The 27684-nt window shown below is 39.3% G+C and overlaps 1 protein-coding gene across 2 annotated transcripts in view; it reads left to right on the forward strand.

Moving 5' to 3' along the window:
- Nucleotides 1–26335, forward strand: part of FREM2 (FRAS1 related extracellular matrix 2) — a 140769-nt gene extending 114434 nt beyond the window's left edge. Inside the window, exons 14-24 of one of the 2 annotated variants that reach the window (XM_036831685.1) lie at nt 1026–1329; nt 3192–3323; nt 6371–6702; nt 15060–15252; nt 16685–16789; nt 18297–18424; nt 18523–18657; nt 19411–19537; nt 20687–20874; nt 21456–21602; nt 24567–26335. In XM_036831685.1, the coding sequence (XP_036687580.1) occupies nt 1026–1329; nt 3192–3323; nt 6371–6702; nt 15060–15252; nt 16685–16789; nt 18297–18424; nt 18523–18657; nt 19411–19537; nt 20687–20874; nt 21456–21602; nt 24567–25079 (2304 nt within the window). In that variant the 3' untranslated portion in view covers nt 25080–26335. Of the gene's footprint in view, nt 1–1025; nt 1330–3191; nt 3324–6370; nt 6703–15059; nt 15253–16684; nt 16790–18039; nt 18154–18296; nt 18425–18522; nt 18658–19410; nt 19538–20686; nt 20875–21455; nt 21603–24566 lie in introns of those variants that run through there. The other variant, XM_036831686.1, reaches the window with a different exon arrangement.
- Nucleotides 26336–27684: the final 1349 nt, after the last annotated feature.

The raw sequence follows: 27684 nt of genomic DNA on the forward strand, positions 1-27684 counted from the left end.
CCCTGGTGTAATGACCTACATATAATAGGTATACAATAAATGTTTATTGGATTAGCAAGGCAGAAATAATAATGTGGTGCAAGTTACAGAGGTCTTGAAATGTTATGTTAAGGAATGTGCACTTCATTTGTTGGGTAGCAGGGAGCTCTTGCACAGAAGAATGGCATGAGAGGGCTTCCCTGGTGGTGCAGTGGTTGGGAATCCACCTGCCAATGCAGGGGACACGGGTTCGAGCCCTGGTCCGGGAGGATCCCACATGCTGCAGAGCAGCTAGGCCCGTGTGCCACAACTGCTGAGCCTGTGCTCTGGAGCCCGCGAGCCACAACTACTGAGCCTGCGAGCTACAACTACTGAGACCCGCGCACCTGGAGCCCGTGCTCCGCAACGGGAGAGGCCACCGCAATGAGAAGCCCACGCACCGCAAGGAAGAGTAGCCCCCGCTCGCCACAACTAGAGAAAGCCCACACACAGCAACGAAGACCCAACACAGCCAAAAATAAAATAAATTTAAAAAAAAAAAAAAGAATGGCATGAGAAGAGGGGTTGTATTGGAGTGTTACCATGGCAACAGTGGTCACCTGACGAGAAAAGCCCTGAATTAGATAGAAAGGTGATGCTTGGAATGGGAAGGAAAAGACCAACTTAAGAGCCATCCTACAAAAAGAATCAACCAAGTTCACTGACCCACTGGATGTGGGGGGCAAAATGAGAGCGAGGAGAGGAGAGGGAGAGAGAAAAGAGCAAGGACGATTCCACAGCTGTGAGGAGTCGGGAGGTGATGCAATGAGCATCACTTTTACTCGCGTCAAGTTAAAGGTGGAAAAGGCCAAGAAGCTGTTTGAAATGCAAGATTAGAGTTCATAAAAGCTAGCATCGCTAGGGCTAGGAATTTGAAAGTTGCCTGAATAACATGTAGAAATGGAAAAAAAGTAGCAGTGAAAACACTAAGGGAGAGAGAACTTAAGAGGAATAATGTCCACCTTGTTCTAAACTGGGGCCCTAACATAGTCATTTGCTTCCCATAGGCTTGCAACCCTAAATATTCAGACTATGACAAAACAGGAGCCGTCTGTGCAAGTGAGAACATCAACGACACTTTGACCCGGTACCGCTGGCTGATCAGCGCGCCCGCGGGCCCCGACGGAGTGACCAGCCCCATGAGAGAAGTGGACTTTGACACCTTTTTCACTTCATCCAAGATGATCAGTTTAGACTCCGTATACTTCCAGCCTGGCTCCAGGGTGCAGTGTGCAGCTCGGGCTGTGAACGCCGATGGCAATGAAGGCTTGGAGCTGACGAGCCCTCCCGTAACCATCGGCAGAGAAGAAGGTAGTGCGAGGCCCTTTTCACATACAGGTCGCTGGAATACCATGGAATGTTACATATGTCTAATTTGCAGTTATTCATTCCTCCAGATGCCCCATGTATTCCGTAATACTCTATAAGTATTTTTAAAAGATAATCTATTTTCGCAAAAATATTCATTAGAAAACAAATATTTATTCATTTTGCATTTTTCGATCACCGAGCATATGTCAGGCTTTTGGCTGTCATATGAAAACTAAGGCAGGATTCCTGCCTTCCAGGAGTCCATACTCAAAGTGAAGACACAGACAAGTTTTAGTCTGGACAGGACACAGAAATGCAAAAGTAGTAGTGATGGGTTCTAGGCTGAGTGGGTCTGGAAAGGTTTCATCAAAGAGGAGACGCTTAAGCTGAGTCTTGAGAACAGTAGGGGAAACAAGCCTGAGCAATGACTCGTAGAAGCGTGAAAGAACACGGAGTATCCTGGGAACTACAAGCAGAGAAGTGGGGCAGGACGTAAGGGAGAGGAAGGGAGATCAGGAGATGAAGCAGTTGGTACGCAAGGGTCAGATCTGGACAGGGCAGCTCATGTGTGATGCCAAATCACTGCCAGCTGGGCGCTGGATGAACAGGAGTTTGCTGGGGCAGGAGGGGAAGGACAGTCCAGGTAGAGGGGTGTGTACAAGCGTCCACACTTGGTTATTAGAGGGGAGGTTGAGGTCAGGGCTAGAGCCCGGACGCAGTGGAGGTGGAAAATACATGTGGCCGGAGATAACACTGACGAGACAGGAAATCCACTTTACAAACTAATCCTTTACTCTGCAGAAGAATGTTTAAATCAGAGTTTTAAAATAACAGTCTTTTTATAAGATTCTATTTCTAAAAATTCCATTTGTGTACGACACTTCAGATGTGCATATGTTGCAGCAAGAAAAGTTATATGTACCACCTCCCACCCTTATATATTCAGGATCAATATTTATTGATAACATGTAGCGTAACCATGTTCTTTTATTAGGATTAGAATGTATGGTTTTTAACTTTCTCTTAAAACCAAACTATTGTGCTGGTACCAAAAATAAATTAAACAATGCCCTAAAATGAGTCGCCCCCAATTAATAAAGCAGACATCCCAGATGCTAGGGCCTGATTCTGATCTGTTTTCTACAAACAGAAAAGAAATTATATATTGCCTAGTTCTCTGGAAACTGTGATCCAGCATCGGGCGGTATTAAAATGAAGACATTACAGTGCTTTCAAAGCAAACATGCGAGGAAGATTTTCATGTTAAAATTCTAGATAGATAGATTAGACAATGAGTTAAAATTTATAATACACGTTCTGTAAGAAATTACATATAGAGAGAAAACTATATATTTTGCTCTCTGATTCTAAGAAGACTAGTTTTTGTTTTTAGAATGAGTGCATTTTTAGTTTTATTATAAATAATGTAAATTTTACAACTAGTCTTAAGGATTTAATTCTAAGGTAACAATTTCATACATGTAATTAAACTACACTTACTTTTTCCTGTTGTTTTTCAGTCATTTTTACTATGCCTGTTTATACTTTATGTTAAGATGATTTTGTGAATATGACCATAACAGATGGTGTCCAGCACAAATTAAATCACATTGAATAATATTTATTGCTTCTCAAACTTTATAAAATACCCCAAATGTTAAGAAGAAGCCATTGAAGTGTCTGCTGGGATTACTTCTCCCATCATGGTCTTTTGCTTCCTCATAATATCAACTCTCAGCAGTGCCTTAGCTCACAGAGAATTTTAAAGTACACAGAAAAATAATAGTGCCTATTTAAAAATATATACTTTAAGTGTTGTCTGTTATCTTCTTTTAGCATAAATGTCTTCATTTTGCCTTGAGGTCTTTGTCAGCCCCGGGTGCCAGGGATAGTGGGAGCAGAGCCCTTCTCAGCTGAATTGCGCTACACGGGTCCCGAGGACCCCGAGTACACAAATCTCATCAAGCTCACTGTCACCATGCCCCACACAGACGGTAGGTGACTCGGGTAAGCAAATCCATGGAGGTGGTTTGGGCTTCTCCTTACCTGCTTTATTTTACTGAATACAGGCAGACCTCATTTTATTGCACTTTACAGATACTGCGTTTTTTAAAAATTGAAGGTTGGTGGCAACCCTGCTTCCAGCAAGTCTATCGGCGCCATTTTTCCAACACCATCTCCTCACTTCATGTCTCTGTGTCACATTTTGGTCATTCTCTCAATATTTCAAACCCTCCACCAGCAAAAAGATTAAGACTCCCTCAGAGGATAGTTAGCATTTTTTAGCAACAAAGTATTTTTTAATGAAGGTGTATACATTGCTTTTTAGACATATGCTATTGCACACTTTATAGACTATAGCATAGTTTGTTTTTAATTTTTTTATTGCAGTATAGTTGACTTACAATGTTGTGTTAGTTTCAGGTGTACAGAAAAGTGAATCAGTTCTACATATGTATCTATTTTCCATTCCTTTTCAGATTCTTCCCCATATAGGTTATTACAGAAAACTGAGTAGAGTTCCCTGTGCTATACAGTAGGTCCTTGTTAGTTATCTATTTTATACATAGTAGTGTGTATATGTCAATCCCAAGCCAATCTCCTAATTTGTCACTTCCTCCCACGTTTCCCCTTTGGTAACCATAAATTTGATTTCGAGCTCTGTGAGTCTGATTCTGTTTTGTAAATAAGTTCATTCGTATCATTTTTTTTTTTATCAGATCCCACATTTAAGTGATATTTGCCTTTGTCTGACTTACTTCACTTAGTATGGTAATCCCTAGGTCCATCCAAAGTTTCTGCAAATGGCATTATTTCATTCTATTTTTATGGCTGAGTAATATTACGTTGTGTATATGTACCACATCTTCTTTATCCTAGTAAATTTTAACATAACTTTTATACGCACTGGGAAACAGAAAATTCATGTGACTCACTTGATTTCAATATTTGCTTCATTGCGTTGGTCTGGAACCAAACCTGCAATATCTCTGAGGTCTGCCTGTACTCTGAATAACCAAGCATACAATAAATGCTCAATTTGCAACTTAAGCTTCAAGTCCTGCTTCTTTTGAGTGTTTCTGCTTTCTTTCTGCCCAGTTTTTTTTTCAAGTCTGACAATTTCGGCATTCTTTAAAATTAGATAAATTTCACACATGTCGCAACACAATGAAACAAAGCTTCATTAATGTGCTTGCTCTCTTTTATGAAATGGCACAGTGTGCCTTCAAAACTCTTGCGCTTGGACTTACAGTAAAGCAATTTGGAATCTCAATCCCTGCCTTCAACACCTATTTGCTTTTTCATATCTGGAGTCTCATAAATCTTTCCCAGTATTTATTGCAACAACTAAGACATTTCCTAGGCGTTAAAATAAGGTAAAAAAAAAAAAATGCAATTAACAATGTTAAATTTTGTGTCCATTTTCTCTGGATAGGGAAGTGTGGCCAGAATTTCTGAGTCAGTAACTTTATCCACATTTTATGAACATTTCCTCGGGTACGGAAGACATTTTCAAGTTCTATTCCTCTTAATTCGCTTTATTCCTGAAGTATATTAATGTTAATTTTATTACTTAGTATGTTAGTTATATTTTAAGTACCTAAAGGAGAGGAAGCATTAGGCAATATTAGGAACTACAAGGTAGAATTTACCTGCCTTATGGAAAGGATATAATTCTGCTTTGTCTGCTCATTACAAACCCCAGTTTATGCCTGTGGGCATAGGAGGACAAGAATCTGCACCTCCTTACTTTACAGTGTAATGTTGGGTCCATGTTTGACCACCCTACCTTTAGACCCATATGGGAGGTGTGATTCAGATGTGCAGAGGGCAGAAGGGACCATCAGGGAAGGGCAGACCTATAATAGTTCTTCCTAATAGAAAGATTGGTCCCTCGTGCTTCTCCTAGAGCTTGACTTAGCATTTTCTGAAACATTCGATAGCCGTAGCTCTGCAGAAGCTGACCAGTTCTTTTGCGGGGCCAGAGAATCTAAGAGGGAGAGGTGGAAAAGGTGCCAAGAGAAGACCTCTTTCAGAGTCCTTTTTGCTGCATTGCTTATGCCAGAGCTCAACCAACTGTGTCCCATGGACTGGATCTAGCCTGCTATCTGTTTCTGTATGGTCTGCAAGCTAAACATGGTTTCCACATTTTTTAATGTTTGGAAGAAACCAAACATTATTCTTCTTCTTTGAAAGTAGAATGTTTCATGACACGTGAAAATTATATAAAATTCTAATCCATTGGCCGTGATAAAGTCTTCTTGCACACAGTTATGTGAATTCCTTTACAAATCATCTATGGCAGCTCTGGCTCTGCAATGGCAGCTTTGAGCAGTTGCAACAGAGACCTTGTGGCCCACAAATCCTAAAATATTTGCAATTTGGCTCTTTACAGAAGAAGTTTGCCAACTCTTAGCCTATACCGTATAGTGGTAGCTTTCAAACTTTTTGGTCTGAGGACACCCTCAAAATTATTTATGGCCACAAAGACTTTTTGTTTTGTGGGTTATAGCTATAAATATTTACTGGATTTAAAATTGAGGAATTGTTAAATATGTATTTATTCATTAATTTTAAAATAAGAATGAATCTATTACGTGTTAACACGAAAAACATACTTTTAAGAAAAAGAACTACAATTTATAAAGCAAAACAAAAGAGTGGCATAGTTTCACATTTTTGAAAATATCTTTAGTGTCTGGCTTAATAAAAGACAGCTGGATTCTTATGTCTGCTTCTGCATTCAAATTATTGCAATATATGATTTATTTTAGCCTCTGAAAAACTCCACTGTACACTACTGAGAAAATAAGCGTGGAAAAGTCAAATAATACCTTAGAGTCGTGAAAATAGCTTTAATGTTATAGATCTCCTGAAATATTCTCGGGATCCTCCGGAGTCCTAAGATACCGCTTCTATAATCACTGCTCTGCAGTATTTTATAACACTTGTCTTCTCAAGAGATAAAGAGATTATGAAGTGTTCAAAGCCCTTTGCTGTTGGTAAAAATGGTAAGAGTGATTGCAAAAATTATTTGTAGGCATGCTCCCTGTGATCTCCACCAAGGAACTCTCCAACTTTGAGCTCACCCTCAGCCCTGATGGCACACGAGTTGGAAACCACAAATGCTCCAACCTCCTGGATTATACTGAAGTAAAGACCCACCACGGGTTCTTGACTGATGCTACCAAAAATCCAGAAATAATTGGAGAGACGTATCCTTACCAGTACAGCCCATCTATCAGGGGTTCCAATACCTTACGCTTCTACCGAAATCTGAACCTGGAAGCCTGCTTATGGGAGTTTGTTAGCTACTATGACATGTCAGAGCTGCTCACGGACTGTGGAGGCACCATTGGAACCGACGGACAGGTATGGATTTTTAACACCTGAGCTTTGGTCACTGGACAAACCAGTTGCTTTTGTTCAGTTACATAGACTTGGAATAAATCTCATCTCCGGTCTTCCATCCTGGTGATGTAGGTTATTAGGCACAAGAAAGAGCGGGTAATTGGCATGAGTGGTATGGAAATCCATGTCTATTTCCAGAACAATGTGTCAAAATCTACGTATTTTTTAGCAATGGGTCAGTAACATTATCTTTGTATTGAAAGGACACCGTATAGTTATGCTGTAAGCTCCAAATCTACTCTGATATTAGAAAACTCCAAATACGAATTTCTCTTTGAAGTATACATCTTCATTTCTTGTGTTATGTACAGATGTCTATGATGCATCATGAACCACCTCAAATGAGGGTCCTCAGGGTCAGTCTAGTTTTTCTCCCTCCTTACTCTCTTTCTTCTTTCCCCGCCTTCTATCTTTCTCTCCTTCTACTCCCATTTCTCCTTTTTCTTTCTTGTTTTCTTCCCATTTCCTCCCTATCTGGTTCATTTCTCCATCACTAACATAGTCAAAAGTATTTTCATTTAAAGCTTACTGTTATTTCTACTCTACAATTATTGATTCCTCTTCATACTACACAGGCAGACATTTACACATAAAATACACACACACACACACACAATCCCCCCCCCATCACCACCATCATCATTGTTGTTAAAATGATGGTGAAGCAAGGTCTCCATTAGCAGTTATAATAGAGAATCTAAAATATGTAGGGTGTAGCTTAGATTTGTGATGAGTATTTGAATTAAAAGCCATGCTTTGTCCAACTGGACTAAAACAAAGAGCTTATTTACGTAGGCTTGTACATTAAGACATTGAATGGTACCCAGAAGATGTCTTGTCTTTCAAGATTTAGCTGAGGTGAGGCTGGATTTTTTTTTTTTCTGTGCTATATTCCTGTGATGTTAAACTATAAAGCAAGTAGTAACAAGAGAAAAGTAGACAGTAACTATCAGTTTAATTCCAGAGCAAAGCTGTGAATCTTGACCAGTTCTGGTGGTGTTGATGTCTAATGGCCACATATTATGTCTGGGAACTGTTGGGCTCCAAGGTAGTGAGACTTCTATCTCTATCTCCTCTAAAAGCAACAAAATATCCAGAAACTTGCATGAATTACTAAAAATCCCAAGCAAAAACACCAACAGGAAGACAGTGTAGAACAGTGGAAAGAGCCTGCATATTGGAATCAAGCAAATGTGGACTTATATTTGGCTCTGACATTCTCTAGCTACGTCTTCTTGGGCAGGTTACTTAAACCCTCGTAAGTGTTACCTCCTCAAGTCCCTCTTTCCCACCCTGTCTTTGCCACCTGGAAGAAACGTGAAAGGAAAAAGGTCCTATTCCCAGAATAAAGACTCATATTAACACATCTACTTCAGCCTCTTCCTTTATAGGTCAAATATCTCCATTCCTTTGACCGTTCCTCCCAGAGCCTGTTTTCAATCCATTATTAAATCATTCCTGTTTTCTTTCTGGATGCTCTTCTCTCAGGATCTTGCTGAAGTCACAGGCTCTATTGGCGTAAGCAAAATGGGACATAGTAATAGGATTATATTGTAGTTCTGGGTCTTCTTTGTTAAAAAGCACTTCATACCATGAAGCTTCTCTGTGGGTCTCGTCTAGTCTGTGGTCACTTTTTAGCCTCAAGAATGTTTTCTATCTTCTCTGCAAATGGCAGTAATTTTCTGTCTTTCATACGTGCAACCCAGACAGGCTTCCCTAGTGAAAACCCTGCACTTATCCTACTTAAGCCTATATCTGCCCACTTTTCTGGTGTATCAAGGGCATTTTGAATGCAAATCCGTCTCTCCAGCCAATCCTCACTATAAAATGCTCAGCTAAATTAATTTTACTTCGCTGGAGTTTTAAAATCACTGTTCCTCTATTTAATTAAGTTCAGTTTTTTTTTTTTTCCCATTACAACTGCTAACTAGAGAAGTTATTACCCTGCTTCCGTAGTTGAGCTATCGACCGTTCTCCTCCACTAGGTGAAAACTGGCAACTGCCGGGTTCAGTGAAGTTTTACCTGCCTGAACGCTTTGTGTTACTTTCTACTTAGGGAGAAGAGAGAGTGCAATGTAAGAATTATTGAGCCATCCGGTTCCCAACTGGCTTGTGTTACCTTGAGGAGTAAGGTGGCCAGCTGGTTGTATGAGTTTCTTCTGAAAGGATTTTTCTGCTTTTGCATTGTTGAAAATAAATGTAGTAACATAAGCATGATGATCAACATAATAGAGGTGACCAGATTCAGTGTAAATCATTGAAATTTCAGGTTCTTGTGACAAAATTCTTAAAGCCTCAGTGTAAATGGAATTGCAATTCCATCTAATAAAGCGTGTTGCTCACTCTTAGAGTGAAGCTCAGAGATGGCCATCTCGTTTTCCCCCACTTTCTTGGGTTTGAACTTCTACTTCTCTAGTTATTGAGATATTCTCCTATGTCCTCACCTCCCCTGACACATACATTATTTAAATGTAGGTGAGGGAGAAGAAAGTACATATTAAAGTAAAGGAAATATAACTCTTTGAGAGATTTTCTTAATTTTCCTCACAAGTTTAAGTTCTAGAGAAGAGAAAATATCTAATAATATTACTACTACTACTAATAGTAATAGCTAACATTTATTTAATATTTACTATATGCCTGTCATCGTGTGTAAGTACTTTACATATTTCCACTAATTCTGTCCTCACAACAACACTATGAGACAAATATGAGTTTTGTCTCCATTTTTGGAGATGCTGAAGCAAAGAGAATTCAAATAACGTGTCTCAATTCAATTCGTTTGTAAGCCTATGCTCTTAACCATATCATGATACTTATCTGGACATTTAATTGAGTGAATTAAATGTCATTTAATTGGGCGAATGTGAGGAATGGTTATGGTCACAGATGAAATTGCAAGAAAGGCAAATAAACTTTTTCCTCCGTTCTTTGTACAAGAACAGAAATAACCCCAGGTCTATTTGTCCTCTGCCAATTCCGTACTGCCCTGGCCAAGCAGCTAATAGATGTGTCTTTCCCTCTTCTGGTCCTTTTCTAGACTTGCCACCTTAGATCAAGGTAATCACTATGCAAACAGATTTTACTAACTGGTAATTGCTTCTGCCAGGAACAACATGATGACAAACCGATTTTTATCTTTAGTGTTCTTAGTAGCTAAAGCTACTGCCTGGAAATATTGCCAGGTCCCTGCATTTTATTTTGTGATTAAAGAGAGGTTTCTAACACACTCTTAAAGATTTCTGCCTTCTCTAACCTCCCATATTCAAATTATTTCACTTATAACAGAGAGTTACCAAACTGAAGGGATCACCTGAAATATCCAAGATAGTTATCTGTTAACAACAGATAAATGAAGTTAATAAATGAAGTTTTATTAAGTTTTATGCAGTTTGACTACAACTAGCTTTAGCTGATATTAAGACCAGTTCTGCTTTTTCCATCTTGTTCATTGCCCATTCATTCATTAAAGAAATAATCAATGAACACCTACTCTGTGCCAGGGACCAAATGGGTACCCGGTGAGGACACCAGACACAGACCTTAAACTCCTTCCAAGTCAAGTTATAGGCGTCGAATACTTGCTCTTATAAAAGTTAACAATTTTACTTGCCAAGAAAAAGAAACTTGGAATTTCTCTAATGATATTCACCACTAAAATCCCTCCTAATAGATAGTTTCTAAAATGTAAAAACAGATATAGCAGGAAAAGAAAAAGAGAGATAAATAAAATAAATTATTCTGCTCCACCTTTTTGTGTGACCTGTGTTTTATAAATAAAATTTTAAATTGGGTACACAATGAAAAACACTTGTGATGCAAAATAGTTATTAATGTTAAACTAAGTGTTTAAACTATTGGATATTTTTGGTGATTTTTCTCTTGAAAACAACTTCTCTTAAAACTAAAGAACTTCAGTTCATTTCACCTTTCATCAGCCTGACTATTGATGTTAAAAAGTCAGAATCTTAACTCTCATCTTGTTAGATAAACAGCAACTGATAACATCATTCAAGGACCATGACTAAGCTACAGAAATTCAATTCCAATCATATGAAATTGTAATTTACTCATGAGAAGACATAGCATGATTTTGGGAAAGTATACATATTTTTTCTTAGTTCCTTGGTTAGTGGAATAATTTTCCTTTTTTAAAAAAAACTATGTGTTTGATTTAGAAACATAGACCTTTGGGGCTAGAGTATACTTTAGAAGTCATCTCTTTCCATTCCATTATTTTCTACTTAGTACACTGATTTACTCTTTTTTTTTTTTTTTTTAAGATGTAAGCCACTCTAAATCATTCTGCAAGAAATGGCAAGAAGAATCCAAAATGTATAACTTTCATGAAGTATGTTGCTTCCTATTTTGTCAAATTTATCAATTAATATTTTTAATGGTGTAGGTTTTTTGGTTAATGAAAATAAAGATATTACCATGGGAAGCTGGGAAACTAAAAAAGTATAAAAAAGAATTCACTCATTATCCCGCTGTCACTGTACACAGACATATTTTCTAGTCTCTTTTCAATATACATACACACTTTTAATAGTAACAGCATAATATTATCCATACCATTTTGTATACTGCTTTTTCTTAATAGGTTTTTAATATGATGTTTTAAAATTTATTTATTTATTTATTTATTTATTTATTTATTTATTTTATTTATTTTTGGCTGCTTTGGCTATTCCTTGCTGCGTGCATGCTTTCTCTAGTTGCGGCGAGCGGGAGCTACTCTTCGTTGCGGTGCGTGGGCTTCTCACTGCAGTGGCTTCTCTTGCTGTGGAGCATGGGCTCTAGGCACGGGGGCGTCCGTAGTTGTGGCTCGCGGGCTCTAGAGTGCAGGTTCAGTAGTTGTGGCGCACGGGCTTCGTTGCTCCGCGGCGTGTGGGAACTTCCCGGACGAGGGCTTGAACCCTTGTCCCCTGCATTGGCAGGCAGTTTCTTAACCACTGCACCACCAGGGAAGCCCAAATTGCAAGTAGTTTTAATTCTTCACTTATTTTGGACTTGTAGCTGAAGCTATTCAATTTACATATTATCTTATAGATACTTAAAAATTCTTAGAGAAGTAAGCAATATAGGTATGTAACTAATAAAAACTAATCCAGATTTACTTCTACCATCTGACACAGATCAGCACACTTTCTCTTGTCCCTTCAACAGGCAGTATCTCCCCAAATATAAACCTGCTGCCCATCATTAGTCACTTACTAGTAGTGGTAGAAATTTATGTCAGTATGGTACCTTTCACAGGTCATTTGCATTTGCACTTTCCCTTTAAATATGGAATTTAAACTATTGTTTGCCTTTGTTGAAGAAACAAATCAGTAAGGACGTGTAAATTCACTCATGATGTCACAGTTTCTTTAAGAGCAGCATACCAGATTTAACATACATTTCTTTCAGTATAAACAAGTACTTTTTTTTTTTTTTTTAACAAGTACTTTTAAAAGTCCTGTGGAATAGGCTGAAAGAAAATTAAGGGTTCATTAAGATGGCATCTAAAGCAGGGGTCCCCCACCCCGGGGCCACGGACCAGTACCGTTAGGAACCGGGCCACACAGCAGGAGGTGAGCGGCGAGGCGAGCGAGCAAAGTTTCATCTGCTTCTCCCCATCGCTCCCCATCGCTCGCATTACCGCCGGAGCCATCCCCCCTCGCCCCCCCCATTTCCGAGGAAAAACTGGCTTCCACGAAACCGGTCCCTGGTGCCAAAAAGGTTGGGGACCACTGTAGAGGTTAGATTGATTGCACTGTGTTCTTCAATTTTACAGGAACGAACAGGTAAGTGACCTGGGTGATCTACCTAGTCCCATTTAGGCTCCAATTCCTTTAGACAGAGATTCTAAGCAGACAAAAAGACCTGGCTGTGGTGAACAAGAAAATGCAGTAAGATGCCGATTCCATGTCCAGAAATGATCAAACTCTAGGTTACCGGGAGGATCAAATGAAATCAAGTAAGAATTAGTCAGGGAGACAAGTAACTTGTTCCTAGGATGTGAATGTTAATAGTTCTCTCCAAAATAGCACACTCAGTAACACCTGATGGATAGAATGTCATGTTGGCAAAATTATTTTTAGCACCTAGAAAGTTTAATTGGAAATCCATGTCTACAGCCTATTTTTTAATGAGTGTTTATTAAAATCACAGGATGAAATAGTCATCTTAATTACCAGTGGCATATGGATTGACAATTACTCTCCATTACACTGTCAGGGTGTTAAAACTGCACTTCAAGGGCTTCCCTGGTGGCGCAGTGGTTGAGAATCCGCCTGCCAATGCAGGGCACACGGGTTCGAGCCCTGGTCTGGGGGGATCCCACATGCCGCGGAGCGGCTGGGCCCGTGAGCCACAATTACTGAGCCTGCACGTCTGGAGCCTGTGCTCTGCCACAAGAGAGGCCGCGATAGTGAGAGGCCCGCGCACCGCGATGAAGGGTGGGCCCCGCTCGCCGCAACTGGAGAAAGCCCTCGCACAGAAACGAAGACCCAACACAGCCAAAAATAAATAAATAAATTTATTAAAAAAAAAAAAAAAAAAAAAAAAAAAAACTGCACTTCAAGATCAATTTCTCAATGACTGCAGGAATAGCTACCCTTAGAAACTGCTATCTCAGAGGACTTCAGTGCAAAGGCACCTCTCCTGCTGGCCATGTTAGGAGATAATGAGGAGTGTTAGCTACTACACAGCTGAGAATCAAATAATTTGCTTGGTGGATGGTTTTCTTTCGATATATTTTTGTTGGTGATTCAGGTTGTCATTTTGTGATTTGAGGAGTTTACTTTTAACCCCATGACAAAATGATAAATAAGAGCTATCATGTTTTAAATTATTCAGTAACTCACATGTATGATTCCTGTTGCCACCTCAGGGTGGAAGGAGAAATAGACCTATCAGAAAACCTGACTCAAACTTGTAAGCGGTATGATCTGACCTAAGCCCGTTTCCTCTTGTGTAAAAGAAGATAGTTGTATTTTCCCTGCTATTCTGCAGAGCTATTCTGAGAATTAAGGATGATAACCTTTGTTAGGTGATCTTAAGACCGCCCTCAGCTTTGTTTGGAATATGATAAAGTGTGAAAGAGTAGAAAAAGCATGGGCCAAAGGCTGGGGTTTATTATTGGCAGGGCTGGCTACTCCAGAAGGAAGTGGGAAATTTCTGTGGGAAATTTGCTTTATTTCTTTGAGTCTTAACTTTCCTCTCTCTCGCTTTCTGTCCTTCATCTCTCTATCCATTCATTCAATCATCCACACATACATATAAATATAACTATGGGAAAGAATGAAAATATTGAGTAGCTTTATTTGTGAACCTAACACGATGTCTGAAAAGTGGTAGATGCTCAATAAATATTATTAGTTTATCCTCCATGACCCCAATCCACCTGCAAAATACAAAAGAAGAAAGTATAAATTGTAAGAAGACACTTCAACAAATTATTTTTGAGCCGTCTTAAATATTACATGTAATCTTAAATGTTACATGTCACTACTAAATATGTTTGCTTCCAGGTCTTTCCTGCTTTATTTCCTCTTCCTCTATATAATAATTTAAAAGTAACTTACGGCACTGTTATTCATAATAGGCAAAAGCTGGAAATAACCCAAATGTTCATCAACTGATGAATAGATAAATAAAATGTGGTATATGCGTACAGTGGGATGCTATTCAGTGATAAAAGTATTGAAACATGCTGCACTATGGATGAACCTTGAGAACATTATGCTAAGTGAAGGAAGCCTGTCACAAAAGACCATATGTTGTGTGATTCCATTTATATAAAATGTTCAGAATAGGCAAATGCCTAGAGACAGAAAGTAGGCTAGTGATTGCCAGGGACTGAGGAGGGAGAATGGAATAAGGGGATGACTGCTAATGGATATGGAATTTCTCTTGGAAGTGAAAATGTCCTAAAAGTGATTGCGGTGAAAGTTGCACAACTCCCTGAATATATTAAACAGCATTGATTTGTCCGCTTGAAATAGGTGAGTTACATGGTATATGAACTATATCTTAATAAAGCTGCTACAAAAACAAAGCACTGTTTTAGTATGCTCAAAATAATGTACTTTAGCTTAAAGATTTCTGCTGCCTCTCCTTTGCTGCAAAGGAAAGTAGTAGAGTGACAACTATTTAATTGCTCCAAAATTAAGTGAAGGAGACAGTAGTGTTATAAATGCTGTCATTTCCTTTTCTCAATGATTAACTCAAAACCTTTAGATAAGTGAAAGGAGAAAATGGCTTGCACAAAATTAAGCTGGTTTAATCAGCAACACTGAATCGTGTTGATAGGTATAATTTTCTTGTTTTAGGTCCTAAACCTAGTGCAGTCCTATGTGACTCTTCGAGTCCCTCTGTATGTTTCCTACGTGTTCCATTCCCCCGTTGGGGTAGGAGGCTGGCAGCATTTTGACTTGAAGTCGGAGCTTCGTCTAACTTTCGTGTATGACACTGCCATCTTGTGGACCGATGGAATTGTCAGCCCCCCAGAAGCTGAACTCCAAGGTGGGTTAAGAGACTTGGAAAACTAGTTTTCTTACCTATTTGAATGACTTCAGAGAAATTTTTACTGCAGCTAAAAATAATAGAAGCACCTTTCAATGTATTTTATTTTTGTAGTCATTATTTTAAAATAATTTCATTTCTGTCATGGAAAAACCTCTTTAACTAAATTATATCAATGCATCAAATTTTGCACAATACGTGACTGTTAAATATAATGTCCATTAAAGGTGATTAATCATTCATGTGTTACTCAACACAATCCCTCTCTCTCTAGATTTTAGAAAATGTATAGGGAAAGTTCCAATTGAAAGTAAGGAATGAACCCAAGAGAAAAAGTTACACATTTTTGTTTCTGAAAATGGGAGATGCATTTTAAAGCCCAGTATAAGTTGTGTCCTGGATTCTAGTTCTGGGTCTATAGCTAACTAACTGTGTGATCTCAAACATATTGCTTGACCTTTGGCAGTCAATTTCTTATGAAAGATAGACTAGACTTCTAATATTCTTTCAGTTTTAAAATTCTATTATTCTATAATACTTTAGCCACTACAATTTGGGCCCCAAAATCATCTGCATAACTTTGTTTCAGTCTTGATGTCAGAATCATAATTCAAAGTCCACAAGCATGAAGCTAATTAATCCATTAGTAGAATTAGTGCTGTTTCTTTTCAGGCACATACTGCTGTTCAGGTTCCATGCATGTCTAACCATCATTACTGCTTATGAGCCAGAGGGAAAATACTGTTGATAGGCCATCTCAAAGTGTGTTGTCTTAAACAGATTAAAATTACCTTAAAGCTATGTGAAAGGTAATATGATCACCCTAAATAATCATTCTAGATCATTTCAAATGTTTTAATTCCATATCTTGCCTTAGGAAATGTATATTAAGTGAATCTTAATGCAGATCCATCTCTTGGTTCTCAACTTTACATAAGGATCTCATGTTTCCTTCTTCTATCTGTAGCCAACTTTGGTCAGCTCGCTAAATTTCTTGGGAAAGTTTTGGAGTTTTCATTAAGCCTATAACATTTGGAATTACTCTGGAGAGCACAAATCTGTTTCCACCTACACGTCCAAATCTTCAAAATTTGACCAGCTCATCCTGTCTCTCAATTTACAGCTTAATTTCTATAGACTAAAGCTTTAAGAAATATCTTGGCCTATTGTAATCACTCTGTATATTTCCTATGGACCTCACTCATGTGACCTAATTCTATTCTGCCTGCCTTCTACACAGCTTTTCCTGTTAGAAAACAAAACAAAACAAGAATATTTCTGCCTCTCTGATCACTCAGAATTTTTCTGGTAATACCCTTTGGCTAGAATGCTTAAAGATGAGAGGAACCTGAATTTGGTTTTGGAAGAAACCCCAGACATTAGGAGTCCTTGGTCACCAATATCCCCACTCTTGTGTCCCATCCCATTATAGGTTCTCTCTACCCAACTAGCATGCGCATCGGTGAAGAGGGGCGTTTGGTCGTGAACTTCAAGACAGAGGCTCAATTCCATGGCTTGTTTGTGCTGTCACATCCCGGTAAGCCCCATTACCCTTAAATAGCCGCTCCCCACACAACAAGGATATAGTTGTTACATATTGGCACATGTTTCAGCATGCTTCTGTATGAGCTTTGAAGCCCTTAATTTCAAACGAATCATGTATGTACAAATATCTACATGAGGGCTTGATCATTGCTCAGCTACGTCTTATAAGCTACAAAATCATCACTGTAGAATTTTAGAGAAAATACCAAATGGTTAAAGTAAATTTAAAAGAAAACTCTACTTGGAGTTCCCTGGTGGCCTAGTGGTTAGGATTCTGTGCTTTCACTGCCGTGACCTGGGTTCAGTCCCTGGTCGGGCGACTCAGATCCTGCAAGCCGCGCAGCGTGGCCAAAAAAATAAAGAAAGAAAAGAAAAGAAAGAAAAGAAAACTCTACTGAGTTAATTTTAAGAGTTTTCCTTTAGATTGCGAGCATAGCCACAACATACCCATTCTCTACTTCAAATGTGTTGTCCAAAAATTTGAATTTTAAGTCATTTGTTCAGCGAGCACAACTCTTTTCTAGGTACTGTAAGAAACCTTTATAACGGAGACAGAAGTGCCACTTCACTATTACACTTGTTTCAGACATGCTAACTAATTATCTTAAGTATTAGCTATGTAATTTTACTAATTTGATGGATTGTGCTGTGAATATCAATAATGTGGCAATCACTAATGTCGCACGTGTCTAAGCTTTTTTAAAAAATTTCATTTCATTAGAAATAATTTTTCATTTGACTTCGCATTACTAAACTGGTTTGCACATTTTACTGGTGTGCCAACTCATGTCAGATTGGAAGAGGGAAATAATTCACGCACTGTCTTCTGTGTCCTTCTTTTTTCTGGGTCGGACGGAGAGAATAAGGCTGAAAACTCAGGAAGAGAAAGACAGTTTGCAAGTCTGAGTTCTGAAATACAGGACCAGAAAGAATCATTTTGCTTTATTGTAATTGACTGTTCTGGAAAATAAGGATTTCCTGGCCTTTACAGTTCCCTTCCACGTGTCTACCTTTCTATTAAACTGAATCTTTGTTTAGATATGATTGAGGCAATCTAATTAAAATTAGACTCCATTTATAAATTGGGTGTGCCTGGCCCTGTGGATGCAGACAGTCTGAGGTTCTGTTCATAGCTTCAGTGCATAATGAGTGCATTCACATCAGCCTTTAGTGAACGGCTGTGCCTCCCTGGAAAGTAGCCCTGAACGATTTGAGCATTTCTGTACAATTATCTTTTGACAGAATTACAGAGTGGAAAAAGCACCGCATTAGGAATCAGAAGGCACACATCCCAGCTGTGTGATCCCGGGAGAGTCACACAATCACTCTCAGCCCAGTTTCTTTAACTGCGAAATGAGGATTATTATACCAACCCTGCTACTTGGCAGGCTTATTATAAGAATAAATGCAAATAAGGTACCATAAGGCACTTTGAAAACTCCAAACTGTTATGCACTCTTTTAACCACTGGACCGTTATTGTTCTTGGCATTTTTCTAGCGTCCTTCACAAGCTCAATGATCATGTCAGTTGATCACCCAGGTCTGATGTTTTCCCTGCGTCTCATAAGGAGTGAACCAACCTATAACCAGCCAGCCCAGCAGTGGAGCTTTGTATCTGACTTTGCAGTAAGTGACTAAGGCTCTTCATTTTCCCTTGCTGCTGCCTTTGATTACATCTCAGATTTTTTAATGAAAAACACGAATGTCCTCTCTGCTCCTTAAAGGTACGTGACTACTCGGGGACCTATACCGTAAAGCTGCTGCCATGCACCACTCCATCACATCAGGAGTACCGCCTGCCGGTCACCTGCAACCCCAGAGAGCCTATCACTTTTGACCTTGACATCCGATTCCAACAGGTGTGTCTCATAGAATTCTTTTCCCATGTAGGAGCCCACTTTGTTAAAGTCGTAGTTTACTTTTATCAGTAAAAAAAAATTTTTTTCTCACCCAATGACTTCAATTCTTACATGCTGAGAAAAAAAGGAGGTCAGACAGGAAGGGAACAAGGGAGGAAGGAAAGAAGAAAGAATTGCCCTTTATCCGTTGCTGGTTCGGTATATAAAATCCACAGGTTAAAAGTATGCAAGGGTTATTTTTTTTCTTATGAGATCTGATCTCCTCCTGGAGTTTGCTGCCTTGGAGATTTGAGAATTTTCCCCAGAGTTCTGTACTTCTTCATCTTGTTCTTGATCATCAAGGAGAATAAATATCCTGTAGTTCATGCCACCTCAGAGTACCTAATTGCCAATATGTATTAAAAGAAATGTGATGACATCTTTTGCCCAAGAACTCTTACTAAATGTTGGCCTTCCACTGTTTGTTTACAAGTCCCTTATACATTCCAGTAAACCAGTGGACATGAGCCCAAGCAATGCTAGTTAGTCCCATTCGAAAAATGATTTAACCTTGACAGTTTTGTCTTCTTAAGAAGGACAAAGTCAGTGTTACAATTGCCTAAGAAGTTGGTATGGCTGGACATGAAAATTTCAGTGCAGTGTTTACCATTCTTTATGTCAGCATACAATGCATGTGTGTATCTGCAAATAATGTGTTTGTGCACCACCAGAACCATCAACAACACATAAAAGGGCCTTTACACTTGGTTTTAGGTCAGTGATCCAGTGGCAGCTGAGTTTAGCCTGAACACCCAAATGTACCTGCTCTCCAAGAAGAGTCTCTGGCTGTCTGATGGATCCATGGGATTTGGACAGGAGAGTGATGTTGCCTTTGCAGAAGGTATCACTTTACAAATGAGAGGCCTGCTCATCTGTTTGCCATTATATCTGTTGTCCTTTACTTTATTGGGATTGTGTTTGAGGGGGACAATTATAACCTCCTGTATGGTTTTGAGATTATAACTGGATCTTTATCATTTTGGCACGGAGGGGTCACTGAAATTGGATATATGTTACAGGATGGTTTTTATTCTGGGGAGGTTAACCTCTATTTCCCTTATCTAAATGACTTTTGAAACAAGTCTGGATTTTTTTCCTTGAATGTTTTTTTCAATTTGCATACACACCAATACTGCAGCTACATGAGAACATATAGTTCCTGGGCAAGGGTTGTGCCTGTCTTGTTTAGTGGGATATTCCCAGAACCTAGCAAAATACCTAGTACACATGGTAGGTGTTCAGTAGTAGCTGTGAAAGAGATGATGAAATACCAGGGAGTTTCCTTAAACCCTCTTTCAAAATCAAATAAAGCTGGGCTTGGGGAGGGAAGGATTAAGAGTTTGGGATTCGCAGATGCAAACTAGTATATACAGAATGGGTAAACAACAAGGTCCTACTGTATAGCACAGGGAACTATATTCAATATCCTGTGATAAACCATAATGGAAAAGAATGTGAAAAAGAATATATATATATATATGTATAATTGAGTCACTTTGCTGTACAGCAGAAATTAACACAACATTGTAAATCAACTGTATTTCAGTAAATTTTTTTTTAATTTAAAAAATGTTTAAAAATCAAATAAATCTAATTCAACGTTTTATTGATTTTTCTTTTTTAGTGTTATTCTATAATGATTTGCCTATATCTTGCCAACTAATATACTTATGTAAACTGGACTTTAGCCACAATGGGATGTTATGAATGTTAAATTATAGGCCAAGCCTTGAGGTTATTCCCACTACCGGCTGAGCATGTGAGGGTCAATAAATCTCCAGTACTTGTGGTCATCTGCAAAGTGGTCTCATCTGAGGCCTGGGAGTGGACCAGATCCTGAAGCTAACGCAAAAAGGTCTTCAACATTTGATGCCAGATTAGGAAGAGAAGGAAATGCTTTCTAGTGTCATTATTGTCACAAACTGTTTGCAGTGTCACATAGACATACCTTATCATTAATAGAAATAACATTTCCACGTCTCTGTTTCAGGCGATACAATTTATGGTCGGGTCATGGTGGATCCTGTCCAGAACCTAGGTGATTCCTTTTACTGCAGCATCGAGAAGGTGTTCCTGTGCACCGGAGCTGACGGCTACGTTCCCAAGTATAATCCAAAGAACGCAGAATACGGTTGCTTGGCTGACTCTCCTTCACTCTTATACAGATTTAAAATTGTCGTAAGTGCTTTGACCCAAACAATGAACTGGGTAGATACTCAAAGCTAATTGTTTCTGTCTTCTGTTTTAAAACAATAGCATCTTTTTAAATGAAACCAAACGGTGGCATTTTATGGTACAGTAAGTCCCCTACATATGAATGAGTTCTGTTCCAAAAGCGCGTTCGTAAGTCCAATTTGTTCGTAAGTCCAGCAAAGTTAGCGTAGGTACCCAACTTACGCAATCAGCTATACTGTAGCAGCTACATCACTGCTGTTTTTACGCTTGTTTCTGGACATCCTGGGCTTGAAATAAAGACACTGTACTACTGTACTCTATACAGTACTGTACAGTAAAGTACACAAAAGCACAACCACTTGTAGAGGATGCACGCACATGACAATGTACCCCAGAGACGTGAACTAATTTACGTGATTGGACACGTGAATGCACGTTTGCGTCTTTGAAAGTTCGCAACTTGAAGGTTCATATGTAGGGGACTTACTGTAATTGGTACTTGCACAAAACTAATAGGAAAACTTTCTGCATTTGCAAAAGTTGGCATTATCTACAGCAATCCTCATTTTCCTTATTGCCTAAAGGACAAAGCTCAGCCAGAGACACAAGCCACCAGTTTCGGAAATGTCCTGTTTAATGCCAAACTGGCAGTGGATGACCCTGAAGCTATCTTGTTAGTGAATCAGCCTGGATCCGATGGATTTAAAGTCGACTCAACACCACTCTTTCAGGTGGGCCAATAGCAAGGTCACTTACAATAGGTGTGTAACCACATGCAAGTTACTTAACATCTGAGCACCTCAGATGTCTCCCATGTAGAAGGCAGTAATTGTCATATTGCATAGAGTTAAGGTGAACTTTGAGTAAAATAACACCTGTAAACCACACCAGACCATCCTGGGCTCATAGTGATCATTCCATAAATGTTAGCTATTATGTTTATTAATGTATTCATGTTATCTTAAGTCTACGTGTAATGAAGACCCTTATTCAGTCCAGAATATAAATCTAAATCTGATGGTTGGAAACTCTGCTCTTATTGTTCGAAACCTCCTTTCGGTTGACTTTTTATGACCACCTTTGTAAGAGTGATCTTGTGTGAACTGCTGGACTCAGAGAAACAATTGTGCACAGCCCAGGAATCTCTATTCTTTTTTTTTTTTAATATAAAGAAATTTATTTTGAAATAGAATAAAGTTTCAGGGGTACAACATAGTGTCACAATTTTAAAGGTTATACTCCATTTATAGTTATTATAAAATATTGGCTATATTCCCTGTGCTGTACAATATAGCCTTGTAGCTTACTTATTTTATACATGGTAGTTTGTACCTCTTAAACCCCTACTCCTATCTTGTCCCTCCCCTGCTTTCCTCTCCCCACTGGTAACCACTAGTTTGTTCTCTATATCTGTGAGTCTGTTTGTTTTCTTATATTTACTAGTTTGTTTTATTTTTTAGATTCCACATATAAGTGGTATTATACAGTATTTGTCTTTCTCTGTCTGACTTATTTTACTGAGCATAATACCCTCCAAGTCCATCTATGTTGTTACAAATGGCAAAATTTCAGTCTTTTTCTGGACGAGTAGTATTCCATGGTGCATATATATACCACATCTTCTTTACCCATTCATCTGTTGATGGACACTTAGGTTATTTCCGTGTCTTGGCTATTGTAAATAGTGCTGCTATGAACATTGGGGTGCATATATCTTCTAGAATAAATGTGTTTGTTTTCTTTGGGTATATACCCAAGAGTGGAATTGCTGGATCACATGGTAGTTCTATTTTTAGTTTTTTGAGGAACTTCTATACTCTTTTCCACAGTGGCTTCACCAATTTACATTCCCATCAACAGTATACAATGGTTCCCTTTTCTTCAAATCCTCACAGCACTTGTTATTTGTGTTCTTTTTCATGATAGCTATTCTGACCAGTGAGAGGTGACAGCTTATTGTGGTTTTCACTTGCATTTCTCTGATGATTAATGATGTTGAGCATCTTTCCATGTGCCTTTTGGCCATCTGTATGTCTTCTTTGGGAAAATGTCTACTCAGGTCTTCTGCCTATTTTTTAAATCAGGTTGTATTTTTTTTTTTTAACATCTTTATTGGAGTATGATTGCTTTACAATGGTGTGTTAGTTGCTGCTTTATAACAAAGTGAATCAGCTATACATATACATATATCCCCATATCTCCTCCCTCTTGCGTCTCCCTCCCACCCTCCCTATCCCACCCCTCTAGGTGGACACAAAGCACCGAGCTGATCTCCCTGTGCTATGCGGCTGCTTCCCACTAGCTATCTATTTTACATTTGGTAGTGTATATAAGTTCATGCCACTCTCTCACTTCTTCCCAGCTTACCCTTCCCCCTCCCCATGTCCTCAAGTCCATTCTCTACGTCTGCGTCTTTATTCCTGTCCTGCCCCTAGGTTCTTCAGAACCTTTTTTTTTTTTTTAGATTCCATATATATGTGTTAGCATATGGTATTTGTATTTCTCTTTCTGACTTACTTCCCTCTGTATGACAGTCTCTAGGTCCATCCACCTCACTACAGATAACTCAATTTCATTTCTTTTTATGGCTGAGTAATGGAATCTCTATTCTTAAATACTTTATAAACGAAGATAGAAAGTCCTAACCTAGAGACAGAAGGTAGAAAGAGACCCAGGAGACCATAACACTGAGCAGACAAATGAGACAAATTCAGAGATGTGTCCACATTGTGAATCCTTGGGGGAGCAAGTGCATCTTTTAGGATGTTTACTGAAAATTGTCCAAACAGGATGGGCTGGAGAAATATGTTATCTTTATTCCTCGTAAAGAAGGATGCTTGAGAAAACATGTCTGTTCTTCTGAATCTTTTCAAACAGGAAGTTAAGTTAAAGTATGATTTGTTTTGTTTTGTTTTTGTTTTTAATGTTAACTCTGAAGGCACTTGACCTCTTCTAAATCCTGAAGGCTTCAAAGAGCCATCAGAAAATGCCTTCTTTTCACAAACCCTGGAAAAGCAGAAAAACTGACCTTTTCTATGGCCTTATGTGTAAAATACACAGCAAGACATACTGGAAAAGACTCTTGAGGTTCAGAAGGTCTGAGCTCTTGTCCTGCCTCTGATACTAACTAATTCAGTGACATTAGGCAAGTCAGTTAACTGCTACTTGTTCTCATTTACTCGTTTTTTATTATTTAATTTTTATACAATTTTTAAAAGGTTACACTCCATTTACAGTTATTACAAAATATTGGCTCTATTCCCCATGTTGTACAATACACCCTTGTAGCCTGTCTTTCCCCCAATAGTTTGTACTCCCACTCCCCTACCCTTACATTGCCCCTCCCTCCCTTCCCACTGGTAACCACTAGTTTATGCTCTATATCTGTGTCATTCGCTCATCTTTTAAATGAGTAAGTTAGACTGTGTGATCCGGAGTTCTTTGCAGCTCTGACAAGTCATAGCTTACCAAATATTTACCACCACGTGCTCCCTTAAGAGTTGCACAGCATATTTTATAGAGTGCTTTACACAAAGCCTTGCGCATACTACACATGTAAAAATATTAAGTATATGAATTCTGCCGACTAAGTTAAATGATTATTATCTCTGCCATGAGTTTCTCTTGCAAAGAGTCGTGAATTTTTAGATTGGCATAGGCTTTAGTTTTCTAATGAATAGAGTTGTGTTTTCTAGGTCGCTCTGGGTCGAGAATGGTACATACACACCATCTACACAGTAAGATCAAAAGACAACGCCAATCGAGGCCTTGGCAAACGAAGCGTGGAGTACCAATACCACTCTCTGGTGAGTAAAGGGAAGCCCCAGGCAACTACCAAGAGCCGGAAGAAGAGGGAAATCAGGAGCACAGCCCCGCTGGTGTGGGAAATCGGGGCTGAAAACAACCGAGGAACAAACATCCAGCACATCGCCCTGGACCGCAGCAGCAGGAAGCAGATCCCCCAGGGGAGGGTTCCTCCTGACGGCGTCCTCCCCCGGGAGCTCAACCGTCCCACCTCTGAGGTCAGCTTGGTCATGGTGGTGGGAGGCGTCGCGGTGGGACTCCTCGCTGTCTGCCTCACTGCCATCGCTGTGATGATGTGCCAGGGCAAGAAGAGCGCCAGGAGGAAGGACACCCCCAAGGGCTCCGGCAGCGCCGAGCCCATGATGCCCCCGCAGGGCCACCACAGCGACAGCTCAGAGGTTTGATGGCCACAGGTGGAATTGAGCCTTTTCCTCAAGTGTGCAGGAAAAGACAATAGAAACCCAATGCTTCTGTCAACAGCAGAGAATTGGGGACTTCTGTGACAAAGCTGCTCAGAGGACCTGACTGTACTAGTGAACTTTGATTTGCATTCTGTCCACTCGTTCAGGCATCAAAGGACAAATTCAGACCACAGACCACATCTTTCCTCTTGCCCAGAAGGCATCAAGTATGTATCCAGATGTACACAGGGCCATAGATGGATGGTGAGGAAGGTACTTCTCATCTTAGGCATTTTCTCTACGCAGTAGAGATGAACCTATTCAACGGTGCTAACAGTCTCCTTCAGAAGTTTAAAAGGAGTCTATTGTTGCTATATTCGTATGTCTTGAAGGTGCAATTATCACATTGTTTATTCATTGTAGAGCAGTTTTTTACTAAAAAGGTTTTAATTGGTAGTCTCGAAGAATGATGAATACACTGTTTATTGTGACAAGTTTTCTAATAGGCGAAGACAGCATGGAATTACGACCGAGGGTCGCTCAGCCCACAAATCACATTTTTTCCTACTTGAGAGGGAGTGGAAGGAAAGACGGAGGGACAGTAATTCACTCACTTCAATTTGGATTGTTTCTCATCTTGGTCGGACCCTTCTTGTTTCATTTGCTTATTTAATTTTAAATTAAACCAAAGAATATGTTAGGTCTGGAGAAGATTGTTGAAGAGTGACTGCTCTGTTCCAGTACCTGGTCAGAAATAGAATTCTTGCATGATAATACGGTATTGGTGCTCATTGGAGAGGGTTGGTGACATTTTGATGATGAAGAAATGCCATAGAGTTAGATTGACATTTACAAGACAATGTTCTTTCAGAACTGAGCCTAGATGTTTGCAGTATTGAACCCATAAATGATCAGGACAAATATCATTCTGATGGTGAAGGGAGATAGTGGTATTTATTAATATAATATGTTTAACCAAAGTGCCTCTTACCTATACTTTATAGAATAAAAGAACATTTTAACAATGACACATGAGTTTAACCCTCACACCAGCATCACACAGCAAGGTCCAAAACTCAAATTGTCCAGAAGACATTTTATTAGCTTTCTAATAGACACCTGGTCCAAACGAAGGGAATCCCTTCAACCGTCATTCCAGAGATGATCTTAGAGGTGGCCAGCATCATTGATCATATTCTTTTTTTTTTTTTTGGCCATGCCACGCAGCATGCGGGATCTTAGTTCTCCCACCAGGAATTGAACCTGTGCCCCCTGCAGTGGAAGCGCAAAGTCCTATCCACTGGACCACCAGGGAAGTCCCGATCATATTCTTCCTTGATCAAAGAAGAAAACCTCACGCTGGCATCTTCAGTTCAGTGAACTGATGCAGTGTGGCCCATCTCAGTACCTAAAAATATAACTTGTAATACCGCTTACAGTGTTAAAAACCAAGGAACTTGAGTGAGCTGCTCGGCAAGCTTCTCAGTGTCGTTCTAAGCAATGTGCTTTCATCAAATAGCAGAATTTTCTATTGGAAAGGGAAAATGTCAGTAGTTTAGTGACCAATCTTCCAAAAGCTAGTAAATGTATTTCAAACGAAAATAAGGTCAGGAGAGAAAGAACCTGACCTAAAGACTAACCCTCAAGTGTTGCCTGGGGTCCTCTTTCATTTCTAGTTATAACCTGGCCAAGCTGGACATCCTGGTGGAGTGGAGATTTTTAGAAGGCTAACCTCTCCTCAGGTCACACAGGCATTTCCAGCTTGGTGTCTGTGAGCACCAACCATCTCTTGATTGAAAAAAGGAAGCGACACTGGTGCTGGGAGAGAGGCCAAATGTATCCAATACCTGCCTCTCTTCTTTGGGGCAGCTCTGCACTTGACATTCAACGCCTTTTAAAGGATAGAGTAGACCGTAGTCTCCTTCCATTGGGGAATATACAAATGTCACCTACAAATCAAAGGTCTCCCAAAGGACTTATATAAAGAGAAAGTACTGTATAACCCAGGAGATCACTTATCAAATAAACATTAATACTTTCTTAATGATCCCCTTTTCTTTTGCTTTGCCCTCTGGTAGGTGCTTAGCTACTTCTTTGGCTACCTTGTAACTTGTATAGGAATGAGCGTGACTTAAGCAACTTCAAATAGTGTGTGGACTTTTTACTACTTAGCATTGGATTCAGTGTGTGTAGACTGTTAGAACCTAAGTACTCTCAGTTGGCTTTATGTTACGTTAGTAGTTAAGATGCTTCTGAGCCTGACTGTCATACAGCCTTAGGGGTCTCTGTGACTAAATATGTTATCAACGAAGCATCATTACAAGAAGTCTATTTTGAGCCTTTGGGCCAGGCTGATTTTTTACCATACTTCTCTCTACAGTGAGTTGTTCTAATGAGATGACTTTGGATTAATTGGAGTGTTTATATAATACAGAACACATCCTTTCCTAACAAAGAAAAATCTCTCCCTCTCTGCCCATCTCCTTCTCTCTTTCTCTCCCTCTTCTCTTCTTCCTTCCTTTCCTCCCAGTGAAAAAAGAGAGTCTGTGGGAAATACGCAGATGTAGCTTTCTTAAGTGTAAACTTGGAGTTCTGCATCATTTTCTTA

The sequence above is a fragment of the Balaenoptera musculus genome, chromosome 18, assembly GCF_009873245.2.
Source record: "Balaenoptera musculus isolate JJ_BM4_2016_0621 chromosome 18, mBalMus1.pri.v3, whole genome shotgun sequence".
Taxonomy (NCBI): Eukaryota; Metazoa; Chordata; class Mammalia; order Artiodactyla; family Balaenopteridae; genus Balaenoptera; species Balaenoptera musculus.